Source organism: Aspergillus udagawae (genome assembly GCF_001078395.1).
Source record: "Aspergillus udagawae IFM 46973 DNA, scaffold_3, whole genome shotgun sequence".
Classification (NCBI taxonomy): Eukaryota; Fungi; Ascomycota; class Eurotiomycetes; order Eurotiales; family Aspergillaceae; genus Aspergillus; species Aspergillus udagawae.
The window spans coordinates 1,077,577-1,092,194 of NW_025091266.1; the positions used below are offsets into that span (position 1 = coordinate 1,077,577).

A 14,618-nucleotide genomic window follows, 5' to 3' on the forward strand; every position below is an offset into this window, starting at 1 on the left:
GTGATGTAGACTATTGCAAAGTATATAAAAGGATTTACGGTCTACGTCTTTCAGGCTTGAAATAATCCGATCCTGACCCACGTCAAGGCTGGTGGATACTCCTTGCAGTGCTATGATTTAATTTCCTCTACTCCAGCGGCAAAATTCCGCTGTACCTGGATCGGCTTGTGGTGTGGGCCTTCCCCAGACGATATCTGTCTCCATATCCTACTGTTGTAAGGCAATGAATAATTTTCGGCATGTCCATCGGCAGGCAACGCGGGGAAGGAAGGAGGCTACCCCAATTTGCGCGCGTCTGATTGGTCCCCGGATGTTCCGAAATCGCGCCAAGAAACACAAGCTCTGCAAGGCTCACCAGCTTGCTTCTCGTTCGGTACTTGATTATCTCCCAGCGGTAGACCAGTGAGATGTTCAAAAGCCTCCCGTTTCTGCGTTGGAAAGAGAATCGATACCTATAGCACTCACGCATCCAAAGAATTCAAAATGACCCGCGATATACAGACCAAGAAACGGAAATGGGAAAGTGATGCGCGTGTTGGCTCCGCTGCCACTGGCTTTTTTGAGGCATTGGGTATATGAACTTTGTCATTGTTGATGGGTGGAGCTAACACGATGCAGTTGAGGCTGGAGTCAAGTATTGTTTTGTGAATTTGTCAGTCGACAAACCTCTTTCCTCTTATCATTCTGACTGTGATCAGGGGGAGTGATCATCCGGCTATGGTGGAAGCCATGATCAAAGCGAAACAGGGTACGCACTCTCAGTCCGAGTAAGACTCACAACTGATGAGGAGTGAAGAAAACTCGACCAAATTTCCTACGATCATCACCTGTCCTTCGGAACTGGTCGCCTTATCCGCGGCTTTGGGTTATGCCCAAGTTACCGGATCTCCAGTACGTTTCCATCTATTATTAAAATGAAACCGACTGACTCAAAAGCAATGCGTCATTGTACATGTCGACTGCGGAACCCTAGCAATGGGTCAATCCATCCACAATGCCTCCGTCACCCGAGTTCCGGTCCTGTGTTTTGCGGGATTGAGTCCTTTCACTGATAGCGGGGAGATGCTCGGTTCGAGAACAGAGTAAGCTATGACCATATCTGACTCAAAGCCATCTAACACCTGTAGATTCATCCACTGGCTGCAGGATGTGCCCGACCAAGCATCCATCGTGCGACAGTACTGCCGTTATTCAGGCGAGGTCCGTACTGGCCGCAACATCAAGCAGATGGTGTATCGCGCTATGCAGTTTGCCATGTCTGATCCAAAGGGTCCAGCGTACCTTACTGCTGCACGAGAAGTCCTGGAGGAGGTAAGTTAGCGTTCTCATTTCGAAGTTGGTTACTTATGAAAGCAGCAAGTGGAAATTCCCGACATTGGAAACGAACTCATGGGCCCCGTCACGCCCTGTGCTTTGCCTGAACCCGAAGTCGAGCGTATCGCCGCTGCTCTGGTGGATGCCAAACGGCCGTTGATCATTACGGGCTATATGGGCCGGAATCCACGAACGCCGCCGCTCCTAGCAGAATTATGCGACAAGCTTCCTATCAGCGTTATTGAGACTGTCGGATCGGACGTGAGTCTTCGCAGTGATCACGAGGCATACCTCGGCGTGACGGTTAGCACACATCCGGCTGTATGCGAGGCGGATGTCATCCTCGTGATGGACTGTGATGTTCCTTGGGTTCCGACAGCAGGCAAACCTGCAGATGGTATGCTCCTTGTACAACTTTCTTCAAACAATAGCTTACGCAGCACAGGAGCGAAAGTATTCCACCTCGACGTAGATCCGTTGAAGCAACAGATGCCAGGTGAGCCCGAATCCTTAGCTAAGTCTACTCGATACCAACGCCCGTAGTGTTCTTCATGCAAGCTATCCGGCGATACAAGGTCAGCTGCGAGCTAGCCTTGCAACAGCTTAACGCCTACCTCGACAAGCAATCTCTCGACCGAGCCAAATACGCCGAGGCATTTGACGCACGCGCGGCACGCTACAAACAATGGAGACAGAGCCTACGCGACCTCGAAGTGCCTTCACCGGAAGGCATCGTCACGGTGCCATACCTGTCGTCCAAACTCCGGCAGTATCTACCTGAAGACAGTGTTATTGTGATTGAAGCGGTGACAAACGCCATTCCCATCATCCATCACTTGAACCTTACCAAGGTATGTGCGCCACTGCTACTGCCACTTCCCTCGACCTCACCTGACTAACATACCAGCCCGGCACGCTCTACGGCAGCGGCGCCGGCGGCCTCGGCTGGGGCGGCGGTGCAGCGCTGGGTGTCAAAATGGCCAAACGAGATTCTTTCATCTGCGCTATGTAAGCTCCCCAGCTCATTGAAGTGTACAGCTGAGCTGACAGCTATAGCGTCGGCGACGGCACATATCTCTTCTCGCAGATGGAATCCGTGTATTGGATCGCACGGCGATACGACATTCCTTTCCTTTTGATTGTGCTGAATAATAGTGGCTGGAACGCTCCCAAGGTGTCTACATTGCTCGTCCACAAGGATGGTCTGGCGTCCAAGTCGAACAGAGCGGGTAAGTCCTTTCCTTTTTGTCAGAGTCGCTGGCCACGCTAATGGATGTAGACTTGAATTTGTCGTTTGAGCCATCGCCGGATTACCCTGGGATTGCGGCTGCGGCCGGCAACGCGTGGGGAGCTACGGTCACGAAGGCGGACGAAGTTGATTCGACACTGCAGAAGGCCATTGAGGTTGTCCAAGGGGGTCGGTGTGCGGTTGTTGAAGCTCGGTGAGTTTTCTCCTTGTGTTCCGAGGCAAAGCTGATGATAGGTAGGGTTCCGTCCATGTGGGTGGAGAAGTGACATACGATATGTCCCTTAAGACTATCCAAGAGTTGAGCTCATAGAGGCCTGAGTCAAGGTCTTTTTCGTCCCTTAGATGCTGCAACCTCTTGCCTCGAAAGCACAGCGATTGAGTATATGCCCAGTGTAAGGATCCACTAGAACCATGTTCCTAGCATAATATTGATTACATAGCCTATCGACTATAAGTGAAGGATTAAGTATGCTACTATGCTTTTAGAGATTGATCGTAACAAGTTGATGCCAGTTGACGTCAGATAAAGGAACACGGAGCTGGCGAGAAACAAGATGAACAGGAATCCGGAGAACGGGGAAAAGTTCCAATAACCTTATCAGAGATTATTCTGCTTTTACGGCAATAATAGGCTATTCTGTTGAGTGATCAAGGCCCGATCCGATCGATCTGAGATCGGATCGTGATTGTCCACGATTGCGGAAGTTGATGTCATGATCACGCATGACAATCATATTTAAGATGTACGCTTTTCAAAACTGCAATCTGACTCCTGGTCTAAATTTTCAAAGACATATTGTAAGAATAGCCGTAGAATAGCAAAATGCCCCAAAAGAAAAACCGAGTTGCAATTGTTGGCGCTGGGCCTGCTGGCATGGTAAGCCTTCATCCACCACATCGATCTACCCAGACACCAGTTGAATAAATAGTCCTGCGCCTCTGCTCTGGCCAACCATCCCGATCGCTTCGACGTGACCCTCTTCGATATTGCCTCCTACACCGGCGGCCAAGCAACCTCCATCTCCCTCGACGAGTCCCGCTACGGCGCCGACTGGCTCAATGATGGCGTGCAGGGTGGCTCCCCGATCTTCCGACACACCTTCAACTTCTTCCGGAGGTACGGCTACGAGCCTCGTCCAGTGAAACTGCAAGTCGCATTTGGCAAGGGCGTGGAGAACTTCTTCACGAATGTATTTCCCTCGCCGCTGGTCGACCAGCTCTCCGACGAGATCAAGAAGCTGGGCCGCGTGCTCAAATGGATTAAGCGCCTGTTTCCGATCCTGGGAGTCATGCCTGTCAAGGTAATAATGAAGCTGTTCCGGTTCAGCGAGGACTTTGCCAATAAGATGGTTATCCCGATCATGGCGCTGTTTCTGGGAACGGGCAACCAGACACCGAATGTTTCGGCCGGACTGCTGGAGAGACTGTTTAATGATCCCAATATGAGACTATGGGAGTACGATCCAGATACACTACTCCCCAATCAGCCGACCATGTACACATTTCCCAAACTAAGCGACTTCTACCGCGACTGGGCCGCAGACCTGGCGTCCAAAGGCGTACACCTACGTCTCAACACCGCAGTCGAAATCCTCCAACGAGACAGCCACGGCATCAGGCTCCGTCCCCGGCCAACGGATCCAAACAGCACAACCGTGCAAGCAGTCCTAGACGACTTCTGCGAGATGTACGACGAACTCGTCCTCTCGCTTCCCGCCGACGAAGCCAAGACGCTGCTAGGCAAACACGCCACCTGGCGCGAGCGGTACGTCCTCGGCGGCGTAGCCTTCTATAACGACATCACCATCACCCATTCCGACAGCGAGTACTTCAACAGCATCTTCGAGACACGTTACAAGTCCGATCTCTGCACCAAGGGCGCCTCAGCCACCAAAACGCAGCAGATCGCGTTCGCGAAGCAGCAGCCGCCTACCTGCACTTCGGACGGATGGGAGGGCTTCGCGCCCATGTACTTCACGCACTCGTTTGCGCACGCGCCGCAGTGCATTGAGATGGGCTTCGACTGCTCGAATTACCAGCATCAGTTCCGGGACAGAGTCGGGGAGGGGAATCCCCCGCTCGAGCCGGAGCGGCATGTCTACCAGACCATCTACCTGAATGATCGACAGAAGCACCTGTGGACGTGGGAGAGCGTTGATCCCGACAAGATCATTGAGAAGAAGTGGTGGCGGCAGTTTGGGCATCGATGGCAGCATTATCTGCGGGTTGTGCCGGGGATGATGTTCATTAATGGGAAGAATCGGACGACGTATGCGGGGGCTTGGACTATGGTGGTAGGTTTTCTCTCCTGGTGATATGGACTGGCTGATGGTGTTTAGAATATGCATGAGATTGCGTGCATCTCCGGTCTGGCAGCTGCGTATCGCCTTGGGGCTGCGTACGAGCCGTTTGACGATTTCGCCGAGGATCTATTCGCGAAGTACCTGCTTGTGTCCCATGGGAAGCGGTATAAACGAAAGCAGTAATCATCTTCATTGCCAGGGTATAACTCTACTAGTGTAATTATCGTGTAGTCAAAGAAACTATCGCGAGCTCTCGATCTCCAGGTCGGTCTTGTTGGACAGCTCCTGCACCAACTTCTGGCTTCAGTCAACGGCGTCACTCCTCCGCAAATCGCATCCTTCGTCGGTTGTCAACACCATAATGAAGAAGCAGGCAAACCGGGAAAATGCTCCCTATGCGAGGCCCGAGATAGCCGCAGTCATTCCGGTCTATGCCACAAGTGCCGGGTCTGCGGAGGGAGGAACAGGGTCCGCTCTCTACTGTTGAAGCCCAGAATATTACTGGCTTAGGAGAGATTTCCTTAGTTAGCGGGTTCGGTGTTTAGTGCGATGACAGCAGAACAGTGTCAGATTGACTGGCAGTGCGGAATTAAGCAAGGAAGATGGACGATTGATAGGGGTAGTCACCTGAAGATAGGAAAACTTGGGATGATTCTAGCAAGATATCGATAGATATGGCCGGGGAGAAGCTACCTCGGCCGATCCGCCACTGCGAAGCGTTACTCGTCAAAGCGTAACTCTTGATTTCCTTTTACCATTTCATGGATTCTGGATAATGGATTGGTTAATGGCATACGGAATGAAACCCGAGTGCTTACCCATCTTTAATGCGGAGAGAAGCAGAAGCAGGTACCACGGCTCGCCTATGGATTCATTCTGCCGATCATGTCAAAGAGATCGACAGTGACTGGCGACCGCAATTGGACCCTCGTATCTTCGTGATAATTACTGCTTGAAGCCTTACCCCGCATTGATAAGCAGACGTGCATAATTGAATTCCTGGTTCTTTGCCGAGAGACAGTAGCTGTTTGATCTGCCATGGCTGCGTGGGGGTGCAGTGACCGCGCGGTGTTTGCGGGCGTATAATAAGGGCAGTCATTCTGTCATTGACACACCAGTATACGCCCCCTACTGACAATCAAGGAAGAGATCATGGCAATCCATACACCCAACATTGACGAGATCAAAGCGTCCATCGACGCAACCCTGGACAATCTCCAGTCCCCCTTGCGAGAGCTCAACCGAGAGGTATTCCATTCAGAACTCGACCTCTATCAGCTAACTGACCGATTTCATCTAGATATGGTCGAACCCTGAAACCGCATACCAAGAGCACAAAGCCCACGATACCATCTACGCGTTTCTCGAATCCCAAGGCTGCACCGTCACCCGCCACGCCTATGGACTTGACACCTCCTTCGAAGCCACTTGCGGGTCCGGCGGCCGGCTAATTAACTTCAACGCGGAGTACGATGCTCTCCCTGGGATCGGGCATGCGTGCGGGCACAACCTCATTACCACGAGCAGTGTGGCAGCATTCCTGGCGCTGTCAGCCCTGCTGAAGAAGTATGGAATTCCTGGACGGACGCAGTTGCTCGGGACACCGGCCGAGGAGAACGGCGGTGGGAAGACAAAGTTGATTGAGAATGGGGCGTACAAAGGGGTCGATATCTCGCTGATGGCGTAAGTATTTTGCTTCGTCTGGTTACAATAACTGACAGACTAGTCATGCTGGACCGAAGAAGCTCTTCCCCGGGGTTGACTCGGACGGTGTCGCCGGCGTACTCATGAACGCCCGCAAGGAGATTCACTGCGACTTTACAGGTAAGTCCGCGCATGCTGGGGGTAACCCCTGGGACGGGATCAATGCGCTAGATGCTCTAGTTAGTGCGTACAACAATGTGTCTGTGCTGAGGCAGCAGATGCAGCCTGATGAGAGGGTGCACGTCGCGTTTACGGAGACGCCCACTGTGGCCAATGTGATTCCGGAGCGGACCAAGGCGTACTGGCAGGTGCGCAGTCCGACGTTGAAGGGGTTGGATCGGCTGGTGGGGAGAGTCAGGAACTGCATCGAGGCAGGGGCGTTATCGTCGGGTTGTCGCGTCGATATTGTCGAGTATGTCTCCTAGTGTTCTTTTTGAGCGATGCTAATCATGTAGGGATCAACTGTATACAGATATCAAGATCAATGACACCCTCTGCGGACGATACCAGACTCACATGGCTCGCTATGGACGGAATATCACTAAGAGCCACGATAAGGTCTTGACGGGCTCTTCAGATATCGGTACGTCTTGGTCCTCAAGCAAAGACTACGGCTGACTCTGTAGGGAACGTGAGCTATCTCGTTCCAACATTGCATGCTATGTTCGCCGTCACGGACCAGGAAGGGTCATTCCTTCACCATTCTTCGTTTGCTATTGCTGCGGGGACAGATACTGCGCACGAGGAGGCAGTCGTTGTGGGCAAGTCTCTAGCAATAGTCGGGTGGGAGATGTTGACTGATGAGGGACACTTTCAGACAGCAAAGAAGCAATGGGAGATTGCAATTCTGGAGTGATCTCTGGATTAGCCATGCTATTCAGGTTTTCTGACGATTCTATCCATCCCAGGTATCATTGTATATTTAGTTTATCCAGAAGAGTTATGCTCTCTTCTGATTCAGCTGGCCATGTCTCTACTTATAAACGAACATCTGCCGCTTACCGACGTCTCTTCGACGTCAAGATATCCTCTGCCCTTTCCAGCCAATCAATCGCGCCATTGGCATCATGCATCATTAGTAAAATATGAGGATGATTCTCCACTGAGATAGTATATCTGAATGACTGTACTGGTGTACTCGTCACTGAATGAGTCTAGATCCTGTATAACCCTATTTAAGACTTTTAGTGCCACCTGCAAGCCGCCGACTATGAGAACAAATAGAGATTGCAAGCACAGTCTAAGCAAAAACAACCGTCTTGTGCCCGTTAAGCAAAACCCTCCGCTCAGTCACATACTTAACAGCCGTCGCCAGCACATTACTCTCGACATTGCTGCCCGCATGAGTCAACTCCTTGGGGCTCAGCGCATGGTTCACCCGCACCACATTCTGCTCGATGATCGGGCCCTCGTCCAAATCACTCGTCACAAAGTGCGCCGTGGCACCAATGATCTTGACACCCCGGTCATACGCCTGGTGGTAGGGCTTCGCACCCTTGAAACTGGGCAGGAAGCTGTGGTGGATGTTGATGATGCGCCCGGACATGGCCTCGCACAGCATCGGCGACAGCACCTGCATGTACCGCGCCAGCACGACCAGGTCAATCTGGTGTTCGCGCACCAGCTCCAGCACGCGCGTCTCCTGCTGCTGCTTTGTGTCCGGCGTGACGGGCAGGTGCACGAAGGGCACGTTGTAGGTTGCGGCGAGCGGCGCGAAGTCCGGGTGGTTGGAGATGATCAGGGGCACCTCGATAGCGAGCTGGCCGGTGGATTGCCGGAAGAGCAGGTCGTTGAGGCAGTGGCCGATCTTGGAGACCATGATCAGGACGCGGGGCTTCTGGGCGACGGGGTGGATCGCAAAGTCCATGGCCAGGGACTTGGCGGTTGGTTCGAAGGCGGCGCGCAGCTCGTCGACGGTCAGCTGGGGGTGCTCGTCTGTGGCCTCGGTGGGGGAGGCGGAGGCGGCGAAGTGCATGCGCATGAAGAAGCGCTTTGAGGTGGGATCACCGAATTGTGATGAGTCAACGATGTTGAGGTTGCGAGCGACCAGGAAGGCGGTCACGGCGTGGACGATGCCGGGGCGGTCCGGGCAGGAGAGGGTGAGGATGAAGCTGTCCATGATGTTGAATCGAGGGGAAGTGTTGAATTGCAGCGAAAGCAAAGACAATGGACGGTAGATAGCAGCGAGAAGATGGGCTGATCCGGTCGATGTGGGAATTTACGCAACAAAAAGGGAAGAAAACCCCGCGCCGTTTTCGGCGCTGACTAAGGTGGGGCTGATTGATAAGATTAGGGTTAGCTACCATTTCCCGATTGAGCATCATCATTGACAATTGTTATCAGCAGTGGAGGTATGGTTGTTGCTGATCATAGTGCCTATAGCAGTAGCTCATGATGAGCTTGTGTGTCATCAGCCATAAGTTTGGAATATGTAGAGGTGATATTCCATGGACATATCTACCAGGAAGAAATATCGTGCCAAAGATAGATCGAGTCCTTGAATACACTAATAGTATATGTACTTCGCAGAACAGGTTTAAACCTCTCTTCCCATTAGTTAAGGCTACTTGGACTGCCTTGATTGCTCTAACCACTGCAGAATGGGTGAGAAGGGTTTGTAAAAAATAGCAGAACCCATTTAGAGGTAGTACGTTTGTATGTATATACCTTCGTAAATGCGGCGACCATCCTCGGTCTTCGTTCTATACCTGCTTGATAATTTTAGAAACTTTATGTGAATACTGCTTTTCATTGATACAGAGAACGATAAGTGATATATCATTTTTTTATCCTCCATGTCGAAAGAACCGGACCATCAATAATCTAGTCTAGCTAGACACGATAAAGATGCAGGTTTAGCATGTGGATGTTCTTGGAAGTATAATACCATTGAAAATAACAAAAGCGATTACACAAGCCATGAACGCCATACAGCCTCATGCGCTGAATATATTTCCCAATTCGGACATATTCGGTTGGATCCTCCGTCTTGGGCAAATTGTTCAGATCAAGCGATCTCAACCTAAGCGATTCCCCGCATCTTCAGGCCAGAATACCGTAAAGAGCCACCTGCAGTGTCTACCGGTCCTGAGGCCTTACGGACAAGATCTAACCATACCCGCATTTCTCACCGAAGCACACCCCATGCCTGGGCGACCAGATCTGCCAGAGTACCTTTCGGGATTTAGGTTGCAAGAGCCGACAATCCAGGCAGTAGCACCATGTCAACGCCAAGGTGCCCTTAAAGGGTTTCGAATCCGGAGTTTGTGTTTGGCTGCTGATGTTCACGAAGGTTAATTAGAAAGTTACCCCTCTCGTATCGACCATTCCCATTCTGACCATCTGAAACAGGTCGGTTGAGTTTCATTTCCGGGCTCGCCTTTTGCCACCGCGGGGTTATTATGTATACTTCCAAGTCAAATTACTACAGAGTGCTGTGGATGTGAGAGTCAGCTTGACGAGCGGTGATATCACGGGGGTTTCGGTCATTGAGGACTGCGTAAGTTGACAGAGGGTCCGATTTACTAAGCAGGAAACAGTCCGATTGAAGGAAAAAATGAGGGTGAAAGGGTAAATATTTACTCCGTGGGTCAGGAGACATAAGTGCACAAGCACTATAGAGGATAGCCACGTTCTACTCTGCGACGTCGGCGCTTAGGGGTACTGGCAGTAATTTAGCGGGGTGCGGACTGCGGAGTAAGTGGTAGACGGATAAGGAGAAATGGCAAGTCAGATGAGTCCTGGTTCTATCTCGCTATCTGGACGCTAAGGCAGGTCAAATTGGACTCGGTTGCTGGTCACTCACGAAGACTGAGATCCTTCCGGATTGGTTGATGAAACAATCATACCTATATAGTGCCGATATTACCGGACAGTGGACAATGGTGATTGGCTATGACACTATCATCAAATGCAAGACCTATACTATGGTCAGATGACGGATATAGATTAATAGAGAGCGGATATAGGTTAATAGAGAGCGGATATAGATTAATAGAGAGCGGATATAGCAGAGTAAGAAGCATGTGGTACAGGTATCCTGACGCCAAGTTACTAGGGCTCCCGGTTAGGGAACGGAAGGGCTATTCAGCATTCTTGATTTGGGCACAAATCATTCGGATAACAGGAGGAGAATACTTAGCGACTTGCAAGTCGGAGAAGAATTACAACCTGCCCACGATTTGATTGCAGGGTCTGTGGCGTAGTACAGTTAATTAATCAAAAGCGATCGGCTGATGCCGCCCAAATGCCGAGGAAGAATGAGGATAGCCTGCACTCAGCGTCACATCAAGCGATGCTGGACAGTCCCTGCCCGCTGCTTTTCAAGGAGCTTAGATCATGAGTCCGGAATTACTCCTGATGATCCGGGCACGTCAATTCATGGTCAGGACACGCACGAACTAAATTTCTTGGTCCGTCATGTCTCTACCTACTTTTTCAGCTCACCTGTTTATAATGTACCCATACTACGGATCGATTCTCTCTAAGGGACCTTTTCCTGCAACTACAGCATTCCCCTAAGTTGGCACAGGTCATTTCGCTATACATTAATTGTTCCTCCTTCAATATCAGTGGGGTAAATTCACCCTCAGACAAGAAGCATGAAAATGACTACAAGCGGAGTAGATTTGGAAGATATTAGGAAAGGCATACCCAAGGTGCTTGATTATGCTGAGTGAGACTTCAGTATGATGATCATTCTATGAGTTCACGAGGAGCTGCAGTTCATGCTGTTTGCCACGTTTTGGGAGCAGCTATTGATACTGATCTTCCGAGCTATACACGACTGAACGAGTAGCGCAATATGTCATACATAAATGCGACGCGAGAACCCTGCAACATCCAAGAGCAGCAGGGCCGGAAGATCCTAACTGGAGGGAGAGAGTGCCTGAAGTTGTCGGAACTGCCGGAAAGTAGGCTCTTTACGAAATTATGCCGGATCGGACAGATTAACTGCTGTCGTTCGTTGTCGTTAAATTAACCTCTACCATTTGACGACAAGTTGATTGTTGCCTGGGATCTCCACACCTAATGCAAGCCTGACATGGACATGATGTATTGCCTGAGAGAGGAGCTTGTGGAAACCGAAGCGAAGGGGTACATATCCAAAACAGACTGTCATTTCTCCATAGCATTCTAGTATAGGGCAGTTTGAGAGTTGGTTGCACTTAAAGCTTCATGTCAAATACTAGTATCAGTAGCCAGATCCGCGGCCCCTTTAAGTTGTATAGGACTCTGCTTAACTATAAGGCTAGTGCTTGTTAAAGGCTTTGGCTGCTCCAGAGTTATTTCCTGATGGCTCAGGATACGCACTGAGCACGCATGGCCACGATCCGACAGTTGGTGCCTGAGCAAAAAGCGGCGGCGTAACGGGCCGAATCAGGAAAGATGAACCCTGAGGTTCTGCAGAAATGTAATACGACATAGTAGGGAGTGAAGAGTACGAACTAGTGTTGTTCTACTAAGATGCTGCATGACCGCTGACGAGACGGCTATTTAGCCGATTCCTGATCGGTCAAGGCACTGCGCCGACTAGCTCCTAGTCGAGGTACCGGAGGCTAAAGGCATCAATCACAGCTCATCTCGTTGCACTAGTTGACTGAACTCTGTAATTTCTTCACGCTTCCACGCGGGGAATCGACTCTTCCCCATGGGGACATACAACGGCATACGGTCCGCAAAGCCGTCGACGACGATGTTGAGCAGCTTGCTGCACCAATCCACGGACGTCCTTAGCGGATGTGTATGTTGAACCTCTTCAACTCGTTCTCATGCTCATAAAATATAAAAGCAGGTCTACCTCTGTTCGCATCTCGTCTTCATTCTCATCCTCATCCTCATCGCTCCCTCAACCAGTCAATTCTTTGACAATCCATCACAATGCTGGCCTCTACCTTCTCCTACCGCATGTACAAGAGCGCGCTCATCTTGGCCGCCCTTCTGGGCTCTGGTCAGGCTCAGCAGGTTGGTACTTCCCAAGCGGAAGTGCATCCCTCCATGACCTGGCAGACCTGCACCGCCGGCGGTAGCTGCACCACCAACAATGGCAAGGTGGTCATCGATGCCAACTGGCGTTGGGTGCACAACGTCGGCGGCTACACCAACTGCTACACCGGCAACACCTGGGATAAGACCCTCTGCCCGGACGATCAGACCTGCGCGACCAACTGCGCCCTCGAGGGTGCCAACTACCAGTCTACTTATGGTGTGACTGCCAGCGGCAACTCCCTCCGCCTCAACTTCGTCACCAGCAGCCAGCAGAAGAACATTGGCTCGCGTCTGTACATGATGCAGGACGATTCCACCTACCAGATGTTCAAGCTGCTGAACCAGGAGTTCACCTTTGATGTCGATGTCTCCAACCTCCCCTGTGGTCTCAACGGCGCTCTGTACTTTGTCGCCATGGACGCCGACGGTGGCATGTCCAAGTACCCAACCAACAAGGCTGGTGCTAAATACGGTACTGGTTACTGCGACTCTCAGTGCCCTCGCGACCTCAAGTTCATCAACGGTCAGGCCAACGTCGACGGATGGCAGCCCTCCTCCAATGATGCCAATGCGGGTACTGGTAACCACGGCTCCTGCTGCGCGGAGATGGATATCTGGGAGGCCAACAGCATCTCTACGGCCTTCACCCCTCACCCCTGCGACACTCCTGGCCAGGTGATGTGCACCGGCAACGCCTGCGGTGGCACCTACAGTACCGACCGCTACGGCGGCACCTGCGACCCCGACGGATGCGATTTCAACTCCTTCCGCCAGGGCAACAAGACCTTCTACGGTCCCGGCATGACCGTCGACACCAAGAGCAAGTTCACCGTGGTCACCCAGTTCATCACCAACGACGGCACCGCCAGCGGCACCCTCAAGGAGATCAAGCGCTTCTATGTGCAGAACGGCAAGGTGATCCCCAACTCGCAGTCGACCTGGTCCGGCATCAGCGGCAACTCCATCACCAACGACTACTGCACCGCCCAGAAGAGTGTGTTCAAGGACACCAACGTCTTCGCCAAGCACGGCGGTCTGGAGGGCATGGGCGCTGCTCTCGCCAAGGGCATGGTCCTCGTCATGTCCCTGTGGGATGACCATGCGTCCAACATGCTCTGGCTCGACAGCAACTACCCGACCACTGCCGCCTCCACCACCCCTGGTGTGGCCCGTGGTACCTGCGACATCTCCTCTGGCTCGCCTCCCGATGTCGAGTCCAACCACGCCGACGCCTCCGTCGTCTACTCCAACATCAAGGTCGGCCCCATCGGCTCTACCTTCAACAGCGGTGGTTCGAACCCCGGTGGCGGAACCACCACCACCACCACCACAACCACCAAGCCGACTACCACCACTACGAGTAGCAGCCCTGGCGGCACCGGTACCGCTCAGCACTACGGCCAGTGTGGTGGAATCGGATGGTCTGGTCCAACCTCGTGCGCCAGCCCATATACCTGCCAGAAGCTGAACGACTACTACTTTCAATGCCTGTAGATAGTTGACTTCCTACTGTCTAGATAGCCGGGAGCTGGATTGATGTTGACGACTTGAAGGAAAATGTTTTACTATTTACTTGACTAGTTGAATTCAATGTTTCAATGCAATTATTTTATCTACCTTGGTTTCTCTTTATGTTTTCCTTTCATAGGCCAAATAAGCCTCACCGACCCTTAATAGTACGTACTCGGTGGCTGCATTAATGTATATGCCATCGAGCTGATTGGACAATACCTGAAGAACTCACTGTAGGAGCAAGCTAATGCAAGTCTCGGCCCTGACTAGTTCTAGTTTGCCGTGATTTAGCCTGTACGAGGAGTCATCTGCTGCAGAGCATCGTATTATCCCCTGCGCCTGCATATCCTTTCCTCCGGGGTCACTTGCCGGTTTCTGGGGTGCAGGATGGCAGTGTGACATTGACCTGCAGAGTTTCCTTACGAGCCAAGTACCGTAGGCCTTGGAACTTAAGTGAAACTTTTAGAATTTCCGGCAAAGGAAGCTAATTCTCCGCAAAGTCTCGAGGACTCGGGGTATGCGCTATGCGGCCCAACCCCGCAGACTCA

General features: G+C 51.7%; 5 protein-coding genes across 5 annotated transcripts; 4 read left to right on the forward strand and 1 right to left on the reverse strand.

The window, feature by feature from the left end:
- Window positions 1–483: 483 nt before the first annotated feature.
- Aud_004235 (putative thiamine pyrophosphate enzyme) lies at window positions 484–2,829 on the forward strand (the record flags this gene model as incomplete). Its single annotated transcript, XM_043289175.1, has 13 exons — window positions 484–571; window positions 619–652; window positions 699–748; window positions 797–891; window positions 937–1,082; window positions 1,128–1,311; window positions 1,357–1,711; window positions 1,760–1,810; window positions 1,858–2,165; window positions 2,222–2,322; window positions 2,371–2,543; window positions 2,594–2,756; window positions 2,802–2,829. The coding sequence occupies 13 exons, from the start codon at window positions 484–486 to the stop codon at window positions 2,827–2,829; spliced, it is 1,776 nt and encodes a 591-aa protein (XP_043145110.1).
- Window positions 2,830–3,386: 557 nt separating this feature from the next.
- Window positions 3,387–5,049, forward strand: Aud_004236 (putative flavin-containing amine oxidasedehydrogenase; the record flags this gene model as incomplete). The annotated part of the gene is made up of 3 exons (XM_043289176.1): window positions 3,387–3,440; window positions 3,493–4,857; window positions 4,903–5,049. The coding sequence occupies 3 exons, from the start codon at window positions 3,387–3,389 to the stop codon at window positions 5,047–5,049; spliced, it is 1,566 nt and encodes a 521-aa protein (XP_043145111.1).
- Window positions 5,050–6,018: 969 nt separating this feature from the next.
- Aud_004237 (M20 family metallopeptidase) lies at window positions 6,019–7,426 on the forward strand (the record flags this gene model as incomplete). The annotated part of the gene is made up of 5 exons (XM_043289177.1): window positions 6,019–6,114; window positions 6,167–6,549; window positions 6,593–6,982; window positions 7,026–7,153; window positions 7,197–7,426. The coding sequence occupies 5 exons, from the start codon at window positions 6,019–6,021 to the stop codon at window positions 7,424–7,426; spliced, it is 1,227 nt and encodes a 408-aa protein (XP_043145112.1).
- Window positions 7,427–7,810: 384 nt separating this feature from the next.
- Aud_004238 (formyltetrahydrofolate deformylase) lies at window positions 7,811–8,689 on the reverse strand (the record flags this gene model as incomplete). Its single annotated transcript, XM_043289178.1, has 1 exon — window positions 7,811–8,689. The coding sequence occupies one exon, from the start codon at window positions 8,687–8,689 to the stop codon at window positions 7,811–7,813; it is 879 nt and encodes a 292-aa protein (XP_043145113.1).
- Window positions 8,690–12,450: 3,761 nt separating this feature from the next.
- Window positions 12,451–14,052, forward strand: cbhB (putative 1,4-beta-D-glucan-cellobiohydrolyase; the record flags this gene model as incomplete). Its single annotated transcript, XM_043289179.1, has 1 exon — window positions 12,451–14,052. The coding sequence occupies one exon, from the start codon at window positions 12,451–12,453 to the stop codon at window positions 14,050–14,052; it is 1,602 nt and encodes a 533-aa protein (XP_043145114.1).
- Window positions 14,053–14,618: the final 566 nt, after the last annotated feature.